Raw genomic sequence first — 16,785 nt, 5'->3', positions numbered from 1 at the left:
ATCCATTACATTTCCAGCTTCAATCACGTTCATAAATATATGATCGAAGACCATATCTTTCCCGCTCTAAGTTCTGTTGAGAGTATGAATTTCATATATGAGAAAGAAGGGACCTTAAATGTACTTGGGTTACTTTCCATGGTGCTAATTGGTTTTATGTTGAAATCTTAACTTCCTTCAAGTTTTCTAGTCAAATATCTTCTGGAGAACAAATATATATAAAAAAAATTGAACAATGGGAAAACACTTACATAGTGTGTACAATACATACAAGCTTTCTCAAAAGTGACAAACATTACATTACTACATATAAATATATCGCATGCACCATCAAGAATTTATATCCAACGTTTGACTTTTCTATCGAATATTCCTCCACCATAAGTAGACACAAAAATCTCAACGAGAAGGGGAAATTGCATCCAGATAAATAAAATGACAGGAACACTAGCAAGGAAAATGATTGGATAAGTAATCCATGGTTTGTCCTGAAGCATGATGAATAAGGCAGAAGAAAAGGCAACCATCATGGTGGCGATGGAGATGAAGAGTGTGGAAAGGCCTATTATCATCTTTGTGGGTAAGGATTCGAGGAAATCATCTTCAGCATAACGCGATGTAAGGATGCCCAAAAACATCAATGCTGACGTTGCAGAAGAAAAGAGCGAAATTGCATCTAAAACTATAAAAACCATAAATAGCCTTCCGTCTAAGAATATGGGAAACCCTGTTTCTTGGTTGTTTCCACCAAGAACTGTGAATGCGACAGCAATCATGATTGTAATAATCAGGGTACTAACAACTGTATAAGAACTTGTTGTTCCTTTCATCCACTTTTCTCCTTTCGCATGCAATTCCTTGTGGGTCTCCGTAAATAATTTAGGGGCTGTGAAACCATCACCGTTTAAAGGTGAGGTTCCCAAGACTGGAACCACAATACTCTCTACCTCCTGCATTTCATTCAACAAAAACTTATACATCGCAGTGATATGAGGTGATCGCGTTCTTTCAGTAATTAGAAAAGGAAAAAAATGCTTCATTTGATACATGAATATGTGCATCGTACTGAAATTTGGCCATTGGAAGTATCTGTTTTGTAACTATTCATTTATATTAGGTTTTATTTATATATATTTTTTGGCTTTTCAAGTTTGTGTATCATACGTTAGTTCCCCATGTCATGTTATAAGTTCAACTACCGGACACAGTGTGAGCTTAAGCATATAATGAGGTAGAATTTATATTATTCTTGGATGGCATTGGCATGGGACCAAGTGAGATAGAAGTTAAATTTCAGGGTATTATTTGAATTTCATCGTGTAAGTATTCGGATTGAATTTCAGGAGTCGTAGATGTAATTAAGCCTACAAGAACAATATAAAATAATTCTAACCTTGTACCATTGCCTTTCTCTCTGCATTTGCAAGGCTGCACCTGGAATACGATCAAGCTTTGCCACTGCCAATGGAGATAACATCCCCGCAAAATGTAGCAAGCTGTTGTTGTGATTTGCCATCCAAGTCGTAAGCATAGTTCTTTTACCAACCCCGTATATAAGGCCATAAACTTTTTCTTGACGGCATTCAATAGCATAATGAAATATGTTCTTTCCGGACTTGGTACTGAACAATAAATCTGGTTCGGCTTTACATAGAGGAATAACGAGCTCAGCAATCCCATTTTCAACAGCTTGGAGTATTGTTTCATGTAGACCACATTTCGCCATTTCTTCATCACTTAAATGTTTTATCTCGTCAAACATGCAGTCCATAATTTGACGTGACCGAACATGGATCAATTTTAGTTCACGAATGCGGTTGATTCCTAAGTTCACATTCAAAATAATGTTACAAATAAACAAATTGATAGTTTAATCAAATTGAAAATGGGAGCTGATTTTCATATACAATTTTTTAGTTTTTCACATACTCTCTTAAATTATGATCATCGAATTTGATAAATCAAACAAAATCAATAGACATAATTCAAAAGGTATGTGAAAAGTTAATTGTGTTTATAAAAAAATTAATTAATTAATGTCCACGTACCCAAAAACTCTAAAAGCCTCGATGGAAGTCTTTGTAATATACCCAAGACTGTGACACAAATTTAAAATCAACTTTTGCTGCCAAAATTTCTTTATATGCTAATTAGTTTATATCATCCTTTTTTTTTTTTTTTTTTTTTTAAACAGACGATGTCACCTTTAGTGTAGATAATATCGTTTGTTTAAAAAAATGATATATGACATAAGCAAAGAAAAATAAAATGCAATTCTTATGGCGAGCAAAGCATATAAAAAGAGCAGAACATATAAAAAGGACTTCGACATATCAAATCATAGAGTTTTGAGATGTAACATACCTGTGCTATATTCCTTTGATTACTTGTTCATTTCCTTGATTTTGAACATTTATACGAAAATCACTAACGTGACGATCATGATCAATGTGTATACCTACCAAGAAATAGGACTTCCTCATTCATAATACTCCTTGTAGATAATGTCTTTGAAATAAGAACAATTTTCTTTTGTCGAGTGATATAACAGATTTGAAAATTATTAGGGAAACCACCTTATTTGAATCACCTTATGAAATCTTTTATGTGGAAGGTGACATTTGTACATGCCACCTATATAATTTTGACAAATCTAATTATGGTGGTAAGAGAAAAGGAAGATATTACTAACAATTATAGATCCACCATTGCCAAAATTTGAGCGATGTCCTACTCGGGAATGCAGAGGGCACCCCAGCAAATGTCAATATAGGGGATCTTTCGGAGTTTGGAGTACATGCCAAGCGTGGGCAACGCTGAAGTAACTCCCATGCAAAATCTATACGTATGTATTTAGAGCAGTTAATAAGAAAGAAAAATAATGGATGATAACCTAATTTATCCATATATATAATCCAGAAAATTTGATTCGGTTAAGAGTAGTTTCGTTACCAAATTGTTTGGCATAAAGACAAAAGCTAAGAAGTTTAGAGCAGTAAGGGCCTTTATCTGGCATTAGATCTTCGAATGGAATGAGAGAGTAGAGGTACCGAACTATATCCCATCGGCCATACTGAGCAGCGAAGAGAATCGGAGTCAGTTGGAGTGACTTTACGGCAATACCGAGTAGTTTCTTATTCTTCGTAACCATGCATTTAACCATCTTGAGGTTGTCTCTAGCGGCTAGACAAAGAGCCGACCAACCTTCGCCACTATCACTCTTTCTTGTCTCCAATTCTTCCTCCGTCATCAACTGCACCAGCTCTTCCACAATTTGCTCGTGCCCGAATATTACTGCGTTGTGAAGAGGTGTCCCCCATGACCATGGCAACACTGCTGTTTTTGCAGTGGGGTGTAGGGTAAGAAACTCCAACGTTTTATGCAAATCGCCCCTCCTTACAGCAGTGAACAAAGCTCGATACTCATGCTCCCGGATCTCACCTGTCAAGGGTACGTATGTAATTAACTATGGCATTTTATACAACATAATTTATACTTATTAGTCAAAATGGCATTAACCATGCATTCCTACACACAAGAAAACCAAGAGAACCTTTCATATACATTTAATACTTTAATTTTGATGATAGATACCTGAGTTTTCTGATCCGCTCAATTCTACTGCCATGCTCAATCTGTCAATTTATCCAATGGAGATTTTAGTATAGCTAGGCAGATCATGATCATGTGTTTATATATGAAAACAAAGAAAGAAATAGTGAACCAAAGTATATATGGAATCTTAACTTTCGACAATTGGAAGTTTAGAAGCCATAGTTTGCCTACAAATTAATTTAAGGATCAAAGTAACAGTATCAAATAAGCCTACCTGAGACCTAGGAATTTACTTTGCCTACAAATTTGTGGATGCAAATTTCTTCCTCCTTGATTTTGGATAAAATTGCACCTACAAAACAATTAACACAGTTGGTTAAGGCCAAAAACCTCACGCACCCACGATGAATGGGGGGGGCTTTGGCCGAAGAACCTCAGATGTCAAAGTTAGAATTTAGAGAGTTTTTGGAGTTTTGCAAGAGTGTGGACCTCCTCTTTCAAAGAAAATGGAGTCCTATTTATAGAGCATGGCCGGCCCTCTTTGGAAGAGAGAGTGGCCGGCCCTTGGATGTCTTTTGGGATGTAATGGTGATTAATGGATTAATTAGGAATTAATCCATTAATTAGCCTAATTAATTTAATTTATATGGAAGGTTTTGAAGGTTATGGAATGATTTCCTAGTAGATGATATGGAGTAAAGATGGATGAGATAAATTTGAACTTGTTACCTATTTTGGGCACTCTTGACTCGGTTGATGGATGATTCTCCGTTGCTCGCGTGTAGGAAACTCAGTGTGTCTAGAGGGTAATTTTGTCCTCTTCACCTAAAAATTCACGTGTCGCCTCTTGATTATTTTTTGGCTCCATAAAATTAATTTAAGGATCAAAACAACAATATCAAGGAAGCCTAGCTACGGCGCCTATGCTAATAAAAATTGGCAGTGTGCCATACTATGTAGTAGTTTTCACCTCCCAAGGTTGCCCTAAGGAATTGCTTTCAAGTTCTTAATGTTGGTTTGTGTATTTGGACTGATTGATCGATCTTATGGCTAGTTTTGGATTGTTATGTTTTTTTTTTAAAATTGCTTCCGTTGTACTTTAAAAATAACCAAATGTAAAATAAAGCAAATGAACTTTTGAAAATTGTATTTTTACAAGTGTCACGAGTATGAAAAAATAATGTAATCATTTGGTAAATTTAACTGTAAAAGTGATATAATTGTATATAATGATAAAAATGGAAATGGCAATGCGGGTGGTGGTGGTAGTGGGGATGATGGTAGTAACAATGGTAAGGTTATGTGGGTAGTGCTAGTCGTGGTGTGTGGTGGTAGGGAGTGTAGTGGTAATAATGGTGGTGGTGGCGGCGGTAGTGGTTGTGGTTAGGGTTGTTGCGGCAGTTATGGGTGTGCTGGTGACTATGGTGGTGGTGGTGGTGGTGGAAGCAATTGTGGTGGGAATAGCGGTGGCGGTGTAAGGTTAGTGTTTGTAGTTAAAGATTGTGGAGATCATTTTGTTTTACAAGGGATAAAATGTGTGTAAAAGGATAAATAATGTCAATTTATATAACTAATGAGGGTATTACAGGAATTGAAAATACTTAGGGGTGGTTCGGTATGGGATCCCATATCGAAACTCTTGTCTCGATTCTCAAACCGAAATTTTCGAGAATCCCAATTTCAATACCGATCCTAAACCAAATTTTTGGGAATCCCGAAATGGTTTTAGGCTTTTGGACTAAAATTTGACATATATGCTTTTGGGCTAAAATTCAACCTTTTATATCTATTCAAACGAACAATTTCAATGCAAAGATTTCTACAAGGATTTGAAACTAGAAACACAAACAAAATATAACATTTGGATTTGGTTTACAAAACAGAAATATTTCCCAGAACCTCATTCAAGATTAAAGCTTCATCCCAAAACTCAATTCTAAAGTGATTATCCCAACAATTTCGATACACAGATTTCGCACCAAAGTTGGAAATTAGCAATGGAATCATAACATTTAGTAAATAACAAGTTCATACATATAGAGTTGCAGCAGTGAAAAAAGTAATTAAAGAGGGGAAAAAATTAACCTTTCTCCTTGTATTTGCTGTAAAGCTCAGTCTATTGGGTATAATTCGTATCAGTAAACCCACAGAAGAACAAAAATACAAGAATTAATCAATTGAAATTAAACCAGAAAATAAAAACAAAAGAAAAAGAAAAGGAAAAAGGGAAGAAGAAGAAGAACCATTTGGAAGCAACATTGACAACGAGGACAACCTTCCCTTTGTAAACGCTGAGTGACAGAGTGAGTAGTTAGTTTCTGTTCTTCAGTGGATTTGATAAGATTCAACGGTTAAGATTAAATATAACCGAATCCGACGGCTATTAAAATTCTAAATATATATTTAAAAATTAAATAATATATATATTTTTCGGTTCGGTTTGGGATTACGGAAACCCCGAAAACTTGAGACCGATTCCCGTACCAAAATTTCGGGATCAGTTCGGTTTCGGGAGTTTTTCGGTTCGGTTTAGGACTTTTGGTATTTTTTTTCCAGCCCTAAAAATACTCATTAAGGGCTGATAGCAGCTTTCAAAAGCTGATGTCAAGAAGTCATAACTTTTAAAATAAGTAAGATATTTTTGTTTTACTAACCACTTTTTTGTTGGTTAACTTTAAATGAATTAGTTTTTGGTAGAAAAAAACAATACCAAACGGGACCTTAAAGGTCTGATTAGTGCACCAAAGTTTACCATGTTGGCTTTCTTTGTAGATGAGTGCAGCATACCCTTGACTAACATTCATGAAATTATGGCTTTTTAACACTACTAAATCCTTAAATTATGGCTCTCCTTTCTCTCCTTCCTATCACTCCCCTCCCTCGTCTAGCCTTCCCCGTTAGCTCCTTTCCCGCTGTTCACCCTAATCGTGCTTTGATCTAGTGCATCAGAGCTCTTTCCTCCTTTTAAACTGGTGGTTGAGTGGTGTATGGATTTCGATCTGTTGTGCCTCTAGGGGGTTTGCGTGGGGCTTTGCCTCCTTGTGCTTCCTCTGGAAGTTTGGGTGTCTCAGTCATGCCCATTAACGACCATGAAATCGAGTATTTGTAAGTGTGCTTCGAGGAAAGCCTCAACCTGAAGGAACTTTTTGGTCTCTAATATTTGCATAATTCCTTATTTTGGTCTTGAGATTTTAAATCGATAAAAGTGGTTCTTGAATTTGTCCACCGTCAATTATTTTGGTTATGTTAAAGAATTATCAAAATGACAAAAAAAAAAAAACTCAATTTAATAAATAATTGGCCAAAATGATTTGTGTCACAGCCCATCCCGGAGGTACGTTTGACGGGAATGTAAAATGACTGAATTGCCCTTAGTGGGCATTAAGGTACGTGAAGGTGTGACATTATTTTTGGTTCAAATATTAGTTAAGTTTTGGAAGGGATATTTATATAAGTAAGTTGGTTTATAAAAAAATTGATTTTGTTAATTTGGTTAGGGATTATTTGGATGGTGGGGATTGCTTTGGACCTCAAACTCACCCTCTCTCTCCCTCTCAGTCCCGTAGTCCCTCTTTCTCTCCTCCCTCACGACCCTCTCGTACTCTCTCTCACCCTCTCTCATTAAAAACTGTACGGACGACACCATAACCAACCAAAACTCCATGGATCGACGTGGAGATTAGTACCATCGTGTTCGTGAGTGTCCTACGAACTCAAAGATACCATTTTCAGGTAAGAACTCCTTCGTTTTCACGTTTAAAACCCGAGGACCGAATGTGGCACTATTCATGAACTTTATGTTGGTTGATTTTTAGGACAATCCAAGCTCACAGTGAGCTTTAGGAGGTCCTAAGGAAGCTCGGGGACGTTCGTTTGGAAGTTTTAGACGTCGGGATCGTCGAGTTCGACTTTGGCCGGTTTTGCTTGAATTTTTCCGGTGAGATTTAGTTGTTTTTAGAGCCTTAAACTAGTCTATCGTGATTCTTCATGATTGGGGCTTCAATTTGATATAAAATACGAAGAAAATGAGTGAAAAACGAAGGAGAACGAAGAGTTTTAAAACTCGCCGGAAACCGGCCTCCGGAAAAACCAGTCCGGCGAGTCCAGGGAAGAAGACGATGCGCGTGGGGGGCGCGTGGACCCGTGCCACCCACGGCGCGTGGGGGCGCGTGGGACCTTCAAAATTTTTTCTAAAAATTGTGCGACGTCCGTGACGTCGAGTAGGTCGATGTGGTATATTCATATACCCAAATTGAGCATCGTATGAGAAGTTATTTCGAATTATTGGTGATGTGTTTAAAATTAACGTTTTTATAGTTGTTTCGCATATAGGTGACATATATCCCGAGGACGAGCGCATCCAGGGACGCCACGAGGGTTACGACCCGTCGACTTATCAGTGAGTGGGCAGTTTTGATTTCGTATTACCTATATACAGTTATTTTCCCAGAAAATACGTTTTTATGAAAGTTATGAATTTAATTGCCATGCATGAAATTATTGAGATATTTAATTTGATAATTGATATATATGTACGTGAAATGACGCGGTGGACGCTCAGGTGAGTTATTTATTTCCAGCTGAGTTATTTATCATGAATTGCATTGAAAGCTCATAACCTGCACCTAGGTGATAGTGCTTATATTGTTATTCACCACATCGCACGCTCGTCTTGGATCCAAGTAGGTGGATGTCGTATAGACCATGTGAGGGTTCCGACATGCTAGTTGTACAGATCACTAGATGTGATTCCAACTAGTGGGTGACCTTAGTTATGCGCGCCGATGATTGATGAGAGAAGCACTAGAGTGTATTCATACACCTGTCATCGTACAGACTACTATATGTAGTTCCGAGTGACGTGCAGAGTTGAACCGTACAGGTCACCGAGGTGACTCCGGTTGGATTGGATGTTGAGCTTTAGAATCAGCTGTACAGGACCATTGTAGGGTCTCCGGTTGATTTATTATTCACCTGATTGATATTGATGCATTCTGATTATATTTTGGGCATGACATATCATTTCTGAGATATTATGATGATGGTTATGTGATGAGTTATGATGTGGCGTATATATATATGTATATATACTATTTTCTGGGAAAGTATACAGGTTTTTACAGTGAGGGGTTAGAATTGTTTAAAATGAAATGTTTTGAAAAACTCTTTGGTTTTACTGACCCACTCATTTTGTTTTGCGCCCCTCCAGGTTCTAGTTTAGCGGTTGGTGGCTCTCGAGGTCTTATTCCGGCTTTCTGACAGACTCTCGACATGTAGGACTCACCTGAGGGTGATGTATCTTTATTTTAGTCCTACTTGACTGCACTTAAACCTATGCTCTGAACTTATGTGTTTACTTTATAACTAGTCCGGTTGCTTTAGTAGGTTGTTCTGTTAGTGTTGGATTGAATTCCTGCTTATGTATGTTGTTGTTTCGCTTCCGTGTCGCACTTATGGTTACGTCACGCTCACGTGAGGACCAGCACACCTGGATCCTCTGGATCGGGGTGTGTCAATTTGACAAAAAATAAAGGTATTTTTGTTATATCATATTATTTAATGAAATTTTCTTTACCAAATAACCAAAATAATTGACAGTGAACAAACTCAGAATCCTTTTTATTGTTTTCAATCTCAGAGAGTAAAGTGAAAAGTTATACTAATCCTAGAAACAATTTTAGCTATAAAAAAAAAACATTTTTATAATTTGCACAAGTGACACTACCCTTCCAAAAACATCAAAACAATGGATTCATTTCCTTCCAGTATCTTGTGTTTATTTTTTTGTGATGTTGAAGAGACTAAATTTTTAAATTATGTTTTATAAATCAAGTGCTGTAGCATTTTGTAAATCACCACATCTTTTGATATACAAAAAATTGTCTCAAAATTTGGTAGCATTTTCTGTATTTTTATCGTCAGACACTTAATTTTACGTTTACTTTTACTTCCAAAAAATTGTCTTGGTCCTCGCCTAGTAGTAGAACACAGCGCGCGGAAGTCTTTTGCCCCGAACGTCGGTACTGGAGGACAATCAGGTACGAAACCCATTTGTTCTATTCAATTTTCTTTCATACCAGTCGATTGGATTCTTCAATTTCTACTTCGTTTGCTTTGTTTATCATCTTCTGCTCTGCACCTTTTGGTTCCTGTCAATTTGGCGGTTTAGGGTTTCTGTCAAATTTGGGGTTCTGGGTTTCTCCGTTTCTGTCCATTTAGGGCTTTTAGGTTTCTGAAAAAGTTCACAGTTTTGAATTATGGAACCGTAGAAAATTGGTTACCAAATTAATGTATTACTAATTAAACTCACAAGTGGCTAATTAAATTACTTTTCTTAAACGAGAAATCATTTGAAAGGGCAGCGATTTAGCAATTACAAAGCAGAGCAGTCTGCTAATTGATTGTGTTATGCATGTACCTGTGTGACAGAGCGCATTGGCGTTGTAAGATTCATACGGCTGACCCAACTTAGTGGGATAAGGCTCGGTGCTTGTTGTTGTTGTTTATACATACATGAACGTTTCACTTTCTGACGAAATTTCTACATCGACGCATGATTAAGTGTAATAGGTTCCTTCAAGTTTCCAGTTATATTATACCTTTTATTTGTTATCAGAACACCAGAAAATGATTCCTTGTATTTTCTCTTTACTTTTCTTAATTAATTCTAGCTATGAAGAAGGCAAGAAAAACTAAGGAGGCTGCAAGATCATCTAAGAAAAGTAATGCTAATGAGAAAAATGTTCCGGTACATCCCCCTGCATCTGTGCGAAAGCGAAAGGCTGCCTCCTCTAATGAATCAGAGGTGGTTGATGATTCTGTAGAGGATAAACCATCTGTGGATGGTGTTGTAGACGACATCCAAGTTACGGACAATACAAATGTTGGGGCCATCGTCTTAGTTACAGACGATACAAATGCTGGGGTCAACGTCTCAGCTACAGACGATATAGATGTTGGGGTTGATGCTGAAGCGACAGAGCCTTTTCCAGGAGGGCCAACAGATACATCATTGCTAAAGAGTTTTAAGAGTCACGTTGCTGCAGCAGTTTGGAATAATGAGGTATTGTTAGTTTGGGTACATAATAGCATTTTTAGCCACTTACCTGTTCCATGTTTTCAATCTAAATATCATATTTGATTTTTGTCAAAAGGAACGTGGTCCGCTAAGGTGCATGTCCAAGTGGAATACACTAAAAGAATGGAAATGGCAGGACAAGCAAAATAATAACACTTTTAGGAAGTACATTACAGAGTCATGTTTGTTACCACTGCTGGAGTGTACTTATCGAATTGTTGATAAGATAGTGGTCTCTGCTTTTGTTGAGCGCTGGCAGCCGGAGACTAATACCTTTCACCTACCGTTTGGTGAGATGACCATTACTTTAGACGACGTTTCAAACCTCATAGGTACAAGAAAAGAAGGAAAAAAAACTTTACGATTGCATAATATCAAAATTGTATCTTTACGCAGATTAAAATTTTACTAATTTCAATTTCCTTTTTAGGGGTTCCTATCACAGGCAAGGCAATCTCTTTACAAGCGGATGATGTCATGAGTAATCATGAACTATTGGTAGAGTTATTAGGGGTTAATGACGAGGAGGCAACCGAGGCTTTGAGCGAGTTCAATGAAGAATATGTGACTCTTTCTTGGTTACGAAAACATTTTGAAGGTGTGAGTGATACAGACTCAACGGAAGCAAATAAGTGTGCAGCTAGGGCTTACTTGCTGTACTTGTTGGGATGTACTCTTTTTGTGGACAAAAGCGGGACTAGGGTACATGTTACTTATCTAAGACTACTTAGGGATCTTGATGCTGTAAGAGGCTATGCATGGGGTGCTAGTGCACTAGCTTGGTTATATCGTCAGTTAGGGCAATCGACTAGATCTAAGGTCAAGCAAATGAGTGGCTATATGACCTTGTTAGAGGCATGGGTGTACGAACACATGCATCTAATTTGTAGCCCTAATTATGACCAAAATTACTCTGATATTGACCCTCGTGCTTGTCGTTGGAAGCCACGAACGTCTAGTGGAACCACGACAGATGACTTGCAGAAGATGAGGAAAAAGTTAGATTCTTTGACAGCCAACCAGGTACGGACATATTAGGCGTTACTGATCAAATATAATATGTAGTGATACCATTATGTCTAATGCATGTATATATATCTTTTTCAGGTCACCTGGGAACCCTACACATCTCGTAGACAAGCACAACCGTTTCATGAGATAACATACTTTACTGGGATGTTAAAATGCTTCGACGTTGTTGAGCCTTACTGTCCTGAGAGGGTACTTAGGCAGTTTGGACGTGTCCAGACAATTCCAAAGGCACCGTGTGTCCTTCCTCGAAGCACAAGAGCGACTCATGCATCAGTTAACAAGGTATTATATGAATACATCGATGGGATGTGGGATGGGTGGCAGAATCACGTCTTGCATCAAAATAACCGAAGCAGCCCAGTTAGCGTTGCATCAGATGTTGTCTCGGGGTACTTGGACTGGTACCACAAAGTATCTCATCCTTATGTTCACAACCCAGCACATAGTACTTCCTCATTTGACCCACAATATACATCGCACACATCATACTATCAGGTAAATAGTAAATATTTTAATTTGAGTAGAAATTGTTGTCGAAATTGCATTCACTCGTATTTGGTTATTATTTGTTACAGGATCGTGTGCAACGTATCCTGAACATCACTAGGCGTATAGTGGACATGGGGAAGGAAGTTGCATTGAGAGATTTCCCTGATGATGTCTACAACGCAGTTGAGAGCATACAAAATCTTTTAGAAGGTAGAAGTTCGGATGGATGACTATGCGTAAGAACTCATCAGATTTGCTAAGTAAGCATCTAAAACTGTATTTGGAATCACACCCAGTTACTTATGGCACAAACATACAATGCGATGAGAGTGATATTTTCACCGTAAAAATCTTTCTGTATGCGCTTTACATTCCATATAGAAACCTGCACAAAATCAAACCAGAAAAAATAAAACTTCGAAACTAAGAATGAGATTTCGAGGAAACAAGTGTCTGGGAAATTTTTTTTGCACTTACGGTTGAAATAATCTGAAAGCAGGGTTGATGCATCCAGTTATGAAGCAGTAGACTCGGAGGGAATGTCAGCACTTTGTACAATAAGCCCAAGGAAAAAGAGAGCCTACAAGTTTAAGGGAGGTACTCCAAAGTAATCACGGATTGTTTTCCTTTTTAGGGAGGAGGGAGGGTTCAGAACAGAAGACGGGCTGTCCGATGTAGCTTTGGGGGTCTTCTCGAAGGTCTTGCTAAAGTCAGGATTCGACATAGATTGTTTCTTCTGTGACGGGGGAGTACTCAATTTGGGCATACTAATCGGATTTAGTGAGTTGGTTTCGTCTAATCCTTCATCTGACGGACACAAATTTCCGGAAACCACACAAATTTCCGGAAACCTTTCAGGTATGCATCGTTGATTCACTCATCAGAAGCCTTCTACACTCTGCGCTTGGGATTGCCATAACTCTTCTTCGAACGGTAGATGGTGAGCTTGTGCTTGGGGAGTAACTTTTCTGAGAGTTCCAAATGCGAACCTATCGAGATGAAATATACAAGTGAAAAGTTGAATCTAAAACGTTATGAAAATGGCTAATGCATTGTGAAAACTGATGAATGTACAATCTTATATATGAACTGTGACTCTGTCTTGCATACCGTAAAATCATCGGACGACGTTGCCATCTTCCCGACCTCAAACTGGGACCTATTCGAAGTTGAAAAAAGGTTCAGTCATTCGTCAAGAAATATCGAAAACCAGCAGCATTCGGCTAGGAGAGAAAACATACCAATCTACTGCTGTAACTTCCCTGTCATGGCCTTTCAATATAACGGGATCTTCCCGAGGCTTGTTTACCTGGTTGGCATTGCCAATAGTGTCATTCTCGATCCAAGACCAGTAACAATAGCGCTTTGAAAAATAAATGTTACCTGCCAAATATAGGCGTTTCCATCGCTCGAGCCACTGACTATGTGAGCAGCATCGGGGCTAATAACCGACTGCAATTACATGATTGAAACGAAGACGTGTAAGTAGGTGGGAAATTGCACAAACTGGATAGTGCACTGCACTTATAAACAGCAACGTTTACCTTAACAAAAAATGTTTCAATCCGGCATCCGGTGAACGCTTGCATAGGACCCTTTTGTAGCTGAAGTACGTTATACAAATATATGCTGACAGAAAACATAGGGGAAAATGAGCGTTATAGGCTGAAAATTTGATAGATTATGCGATGTCCGCGTATTATATATATGATGCACGGTAACTCTCCAAGACTTGAAAGCAATTCTGGTTTCTTATGCTAGGAGCTACTAATTTGATGGTTGAACGTCCGGGGATATGAGCTGAAATCTCAAGGCACCAAATTTCTGATAAAGGTGTTTTGAGCAGGCGATTCAGTTCACAAAAAAGAAAAAGACGTGCTAATAAGAGCCAAAGATACCTGTTGTCCATGCATGACGCTGAAAGAAACACTCCATTTAAATCTTGGGATAAGCTAGTTATACCGTGTAATCGTCTTTCCTGAAGTGAAAAGAATTGCTCGCTATCACAACATCGTCATAAATATCTATATAGTTGGAGGTTGCCAATGTCCAACTATCATAACAACTGACTGAGTACAAATAGAAACCATAGAATGTTTATTTCAGTAAGTGTATAAGTAAGAGCATAGTCGCTTGTTGCAGGCTTTCTGCTAAGCTGTCATGAGCCTTTGCCTGTTTTTATTTTTTCTTTCGGGTTTTTTAATCCTTGATCATCAAGGCAGAAATAAAAAATATATCACATAGTTCCAGACATACCTTCTCAGTTGACTCCGGTTGAGGGCATGTCTGTGTGATGACATTTTTCAAACTTCTGGTGTCCCAAAACTTGACAATGCTGAAACGAACCATAAGATCACATTAGTATGATATAACTTTGACAAGGAAATTTGGCAATCCGTTACGCTGTATCATTCCAGTATTCCAATATACCTTTCCGCAGCTCTGGTGGTAGCAATGGAGACCTCATCTTTAAGATAAAGAACTGATGTGATGCTCATGGAAACAGCCTGGAAAAGCTGAAGTCTGAATGTAGAGTACATAATAATTTAATACAAAGAACCATTATCAGAAACAAACCTTTTCGCGCCTTACACACTTTGCCCGTGGAACAATATGAGCCCCTGTAACCACTGCAGTTGACCTGCAAGAAATTATTATAAATTAGAATTGGAAAATCAAATCAAATTTATCACGACAATGAAAATATACTTTACGAGAACAAGTTTACCATATAGAAACCTCCCCCTGCATATTTTTGGAGCTTGAATTACATCTCATATCCCAAAGAGCAAAAGGAGCCATCTCTCAAACCAGAGACAAGAACCTCTGTCAGATAAGAAGCAATAGTTCAAATTAGTTGTGTTTCTCATTAGTCATAACACAAAAAGTAGCACAAGCAAACAAAAGTACAAAAACCCACATACAGATGAAAATATAAACGTACCGGGATTAGTTGGATGAGGACACAGAGATTTCACACTTCCTGTGTGCCCCATCAGTACAGCAGTACATTTCTTTTCCTGAATATCCCACACCTTGATCTGGGCGAAAATAGAAAAGCCAAGGAAAAACACAACATTTAATAAACGGAAGTAGCTGTGATATGACGTGAGAAATACTTAAATGCAACTTTCCTTATAAACTATACCGTATTTCATAACTTTGTATTCCTAAGTTATCTGTTATTTATAGCACATTGCGGTTAGAGTTTATTCCTAGTTATCTCAAATCCCATTTCTTATTCGTTGCGGAGAATGAAACCATTCTTAGAATTGTAATCTACACAAGTAAACAGGCTGGACTAGAACTTAATCACTTACAGTCTGATCGCCGGAAGCTGTCATAATTTGAGTATCATCCTGCAAAAAGATTTATATTGCAGAAAACACATTAACACTAAAATGACGAAAACTTTGCAATTTAAATTTGGTTCTCCAATTGTTTAACGGTTTCCGTCTCCCAAATCAACACCAAAAGTACATCAAAAGAAAGGATTGCTCTCTTGTTAGTTATTGATTAACAGCAACATCTTCGTTTTTCAGTCGACATATTAACAGCAATATCACTTCCCAATTTCTAATAGTTCACATGTAAAATTTTACTCCACAAGAATTCCACCTTCCACATTTCACCAATCAATCAACTATTGTGTGTGCAGCATACATGAAGCTCTACATAATTGAAGGTTGTTGAGATAATAATTCTAAATTTGAGGAGAAGGTTAGGGATCATACCTTAATCCAACAGATATCGAACACGGTGTTATGATGCGCAACCCAATCACAAACCTTAGTTTTATCTGAAACCGATAACCCAAAGACCAAGTTACTCACAATACAACACAAACAGTGTCAAAATCAGCAGTCTATATCAATCGATCGATTCGATCTCCAATTAATCAACCTGCATTTTCTTGGTGAGATACAGATGCACAGAATTTGCGGCGTGTATCGAACAGGCTCAAGTACCCGTCCTCGTCGGACATGGCGATGATGTGTGAGCTTTTCCAAGACTACACAGAAACCGAAAGCAAAAGTATGTCAAGAAAAACACAATTTCTTGGTGTCAAATAAAGTACGATTCGCGATTCAGAAACGCTGAGACGAACAGATTTTATACCTTGCCGAACGAGATTGCCATCGGAGGACTGTTGTGCTCTGCAGCGATGGCGCCGATTTCGTAGAAATCTGATACGTACGGCCGCTTCCGAGCTGGAAGCGTTTAGTAATCATGAGATGCCCTAACAAATTGATTACTAAAAAGTGTAGATTTAGAGAGAGAAACTCGGAATCCGTGGAGCTCTCTGGATCTGATGTCTTGGAAGAACGATTGGGGCTTTGAGATCACCATCGAAGCCCTAGGAGCGTAAATTCGACTGAAGAATCGTTAGACGCAGCAGACGGCGGAGCTGCGGAGGAAGAAACTCTAGCGACTGGGAAAGAAATGAAGAATTAGGGCTTTTTTCTTCTTCTTCTACTTGTTTTTGTTCATGTGCTTTTGGGGACTTGGCGCGAGTGAAGTTTGGCGGGACAATGAATTTCATGTAATTGCTGAAAGTTTGACGGATATCAGCTGGCCCCAAGGATTTATTTATTTATTTTTCTTTTTTATTAATATTTCTTTTTGGTAAA

The 16,785-nt window shown here is 38.1% G+C and overlaps 3 protein-coding genes and 1 pseudogene across 7 annotated transcripts in view; 1 reads left to right on the top strand and 3 right to left on the bottom strand.

Annotated features, from left to right (window-relative positions):
* Positions 1–304: 304 nt before the first annotated feature.
* On the bottom strand, positions 305–6,459 carry LOC108172301 (uncharacterized). The gene is made up of 8 exons (XM_070817450.1): positions 6,308–6,459; positions 3,595–3,635; positions 2,953–3,441; positions 2,693–2,839; positions 2,365–2,458; positions 2,049–2,096; positions 1,394–1,824; positions 305–950 (listed from the first exon to the last, which is right to left on the bottom strand). Exons 2-5 carry the CDS (start codon positions 3,626–3,628, stop codon positions 2,370–2,372), a joined length of 759 nt encoding a protein of 252 aa, XP_070673551.1. The 5' UTR covers positions 3,629–3,635; positions 6,308–6,459; the 3' UTR covers positions 305–950; positions 1,394–1,824; positions 2,049–2,096; positions 2,365–2,369.
* The window catches only part of LOC103404281 (ankyrin repeat-containing protein NPR4-like), a 45,485-nt gene continuing 29,004 nt past the window's right edge, over positions 305–16,785 (bottom strand). Inside the window, exon 9 of the mRNA XM_070817440.1 lies at positions 305–702. Within this exon, the coding sequence (XP_070673541.1) occupies positions 604–702 (99 nt within the window). The 3' untranslated portion in view covers positions 305–603. The remainder of the gene's footprint in view (positions 703–16,785) is intronic.
* Positions 9,245–13,249, top strand: LOC103417035 (protein MAIN-LIKE 1-like). Of its 5 annotated transcripts, none has more exons than XM_029096909.2 (7): positions 9,245–9,593; positions 10,227–10,618; positions 10,710–10,965; positions 11,064–11,656; positions 11,741–12,160; positions 12,241–12,414; positions 12,654–13,249. In XM_029096909.2, exons 2-6 carry the CDS (start codon positions 10,229–10,231, stop codon positions 12,382–12,384), a joined length of 1,803 nt encoding a protein of 600 aa, XP_028952742.2. In that variant the 5' UTR covers positions 9,245–9,593; positions 10,227–10,228; the 3' UTR covers positions 12,385–12,414; positions 12,654–13,249. The 5 variants fall into 5 exon arrangements, with proteins under 5 accessions (XP_028952742.2, XP_070673545.1, XP_070673548.1 ...); XM_070817444.1 differs by lacking the exon at positions 9,245–9,593 and adding an exon at positions 9,607–10,118; XM_070817447.1 differs by lacking the exon at positions 9,245–9,593 and adding an exon at positions 10,043–10,118 and having other exon boundaries at positions 12,789–13,249.
* Positions 12,407–16,650, bottom strand: LOC103417034 (uncharacterized; annotated as a pseudogene).

The sequence above is a fragment of the Malus domestica genome, chromosome 17 (assembly GCF_042453785.1).
Source record: "Malus domestica chromosome 17, GDT2T_hap1".
NCBI classification, from domain to species: domain Eukaryota; kingdom Viridiplantae; phylum Streptophyta; class Magnoliopsida; order Rosales; family Rosaceae; genus Malus; species Malus domestica.
This window is presented reverse-complemented; position numbering and strand designations above follow the sequence as displayed.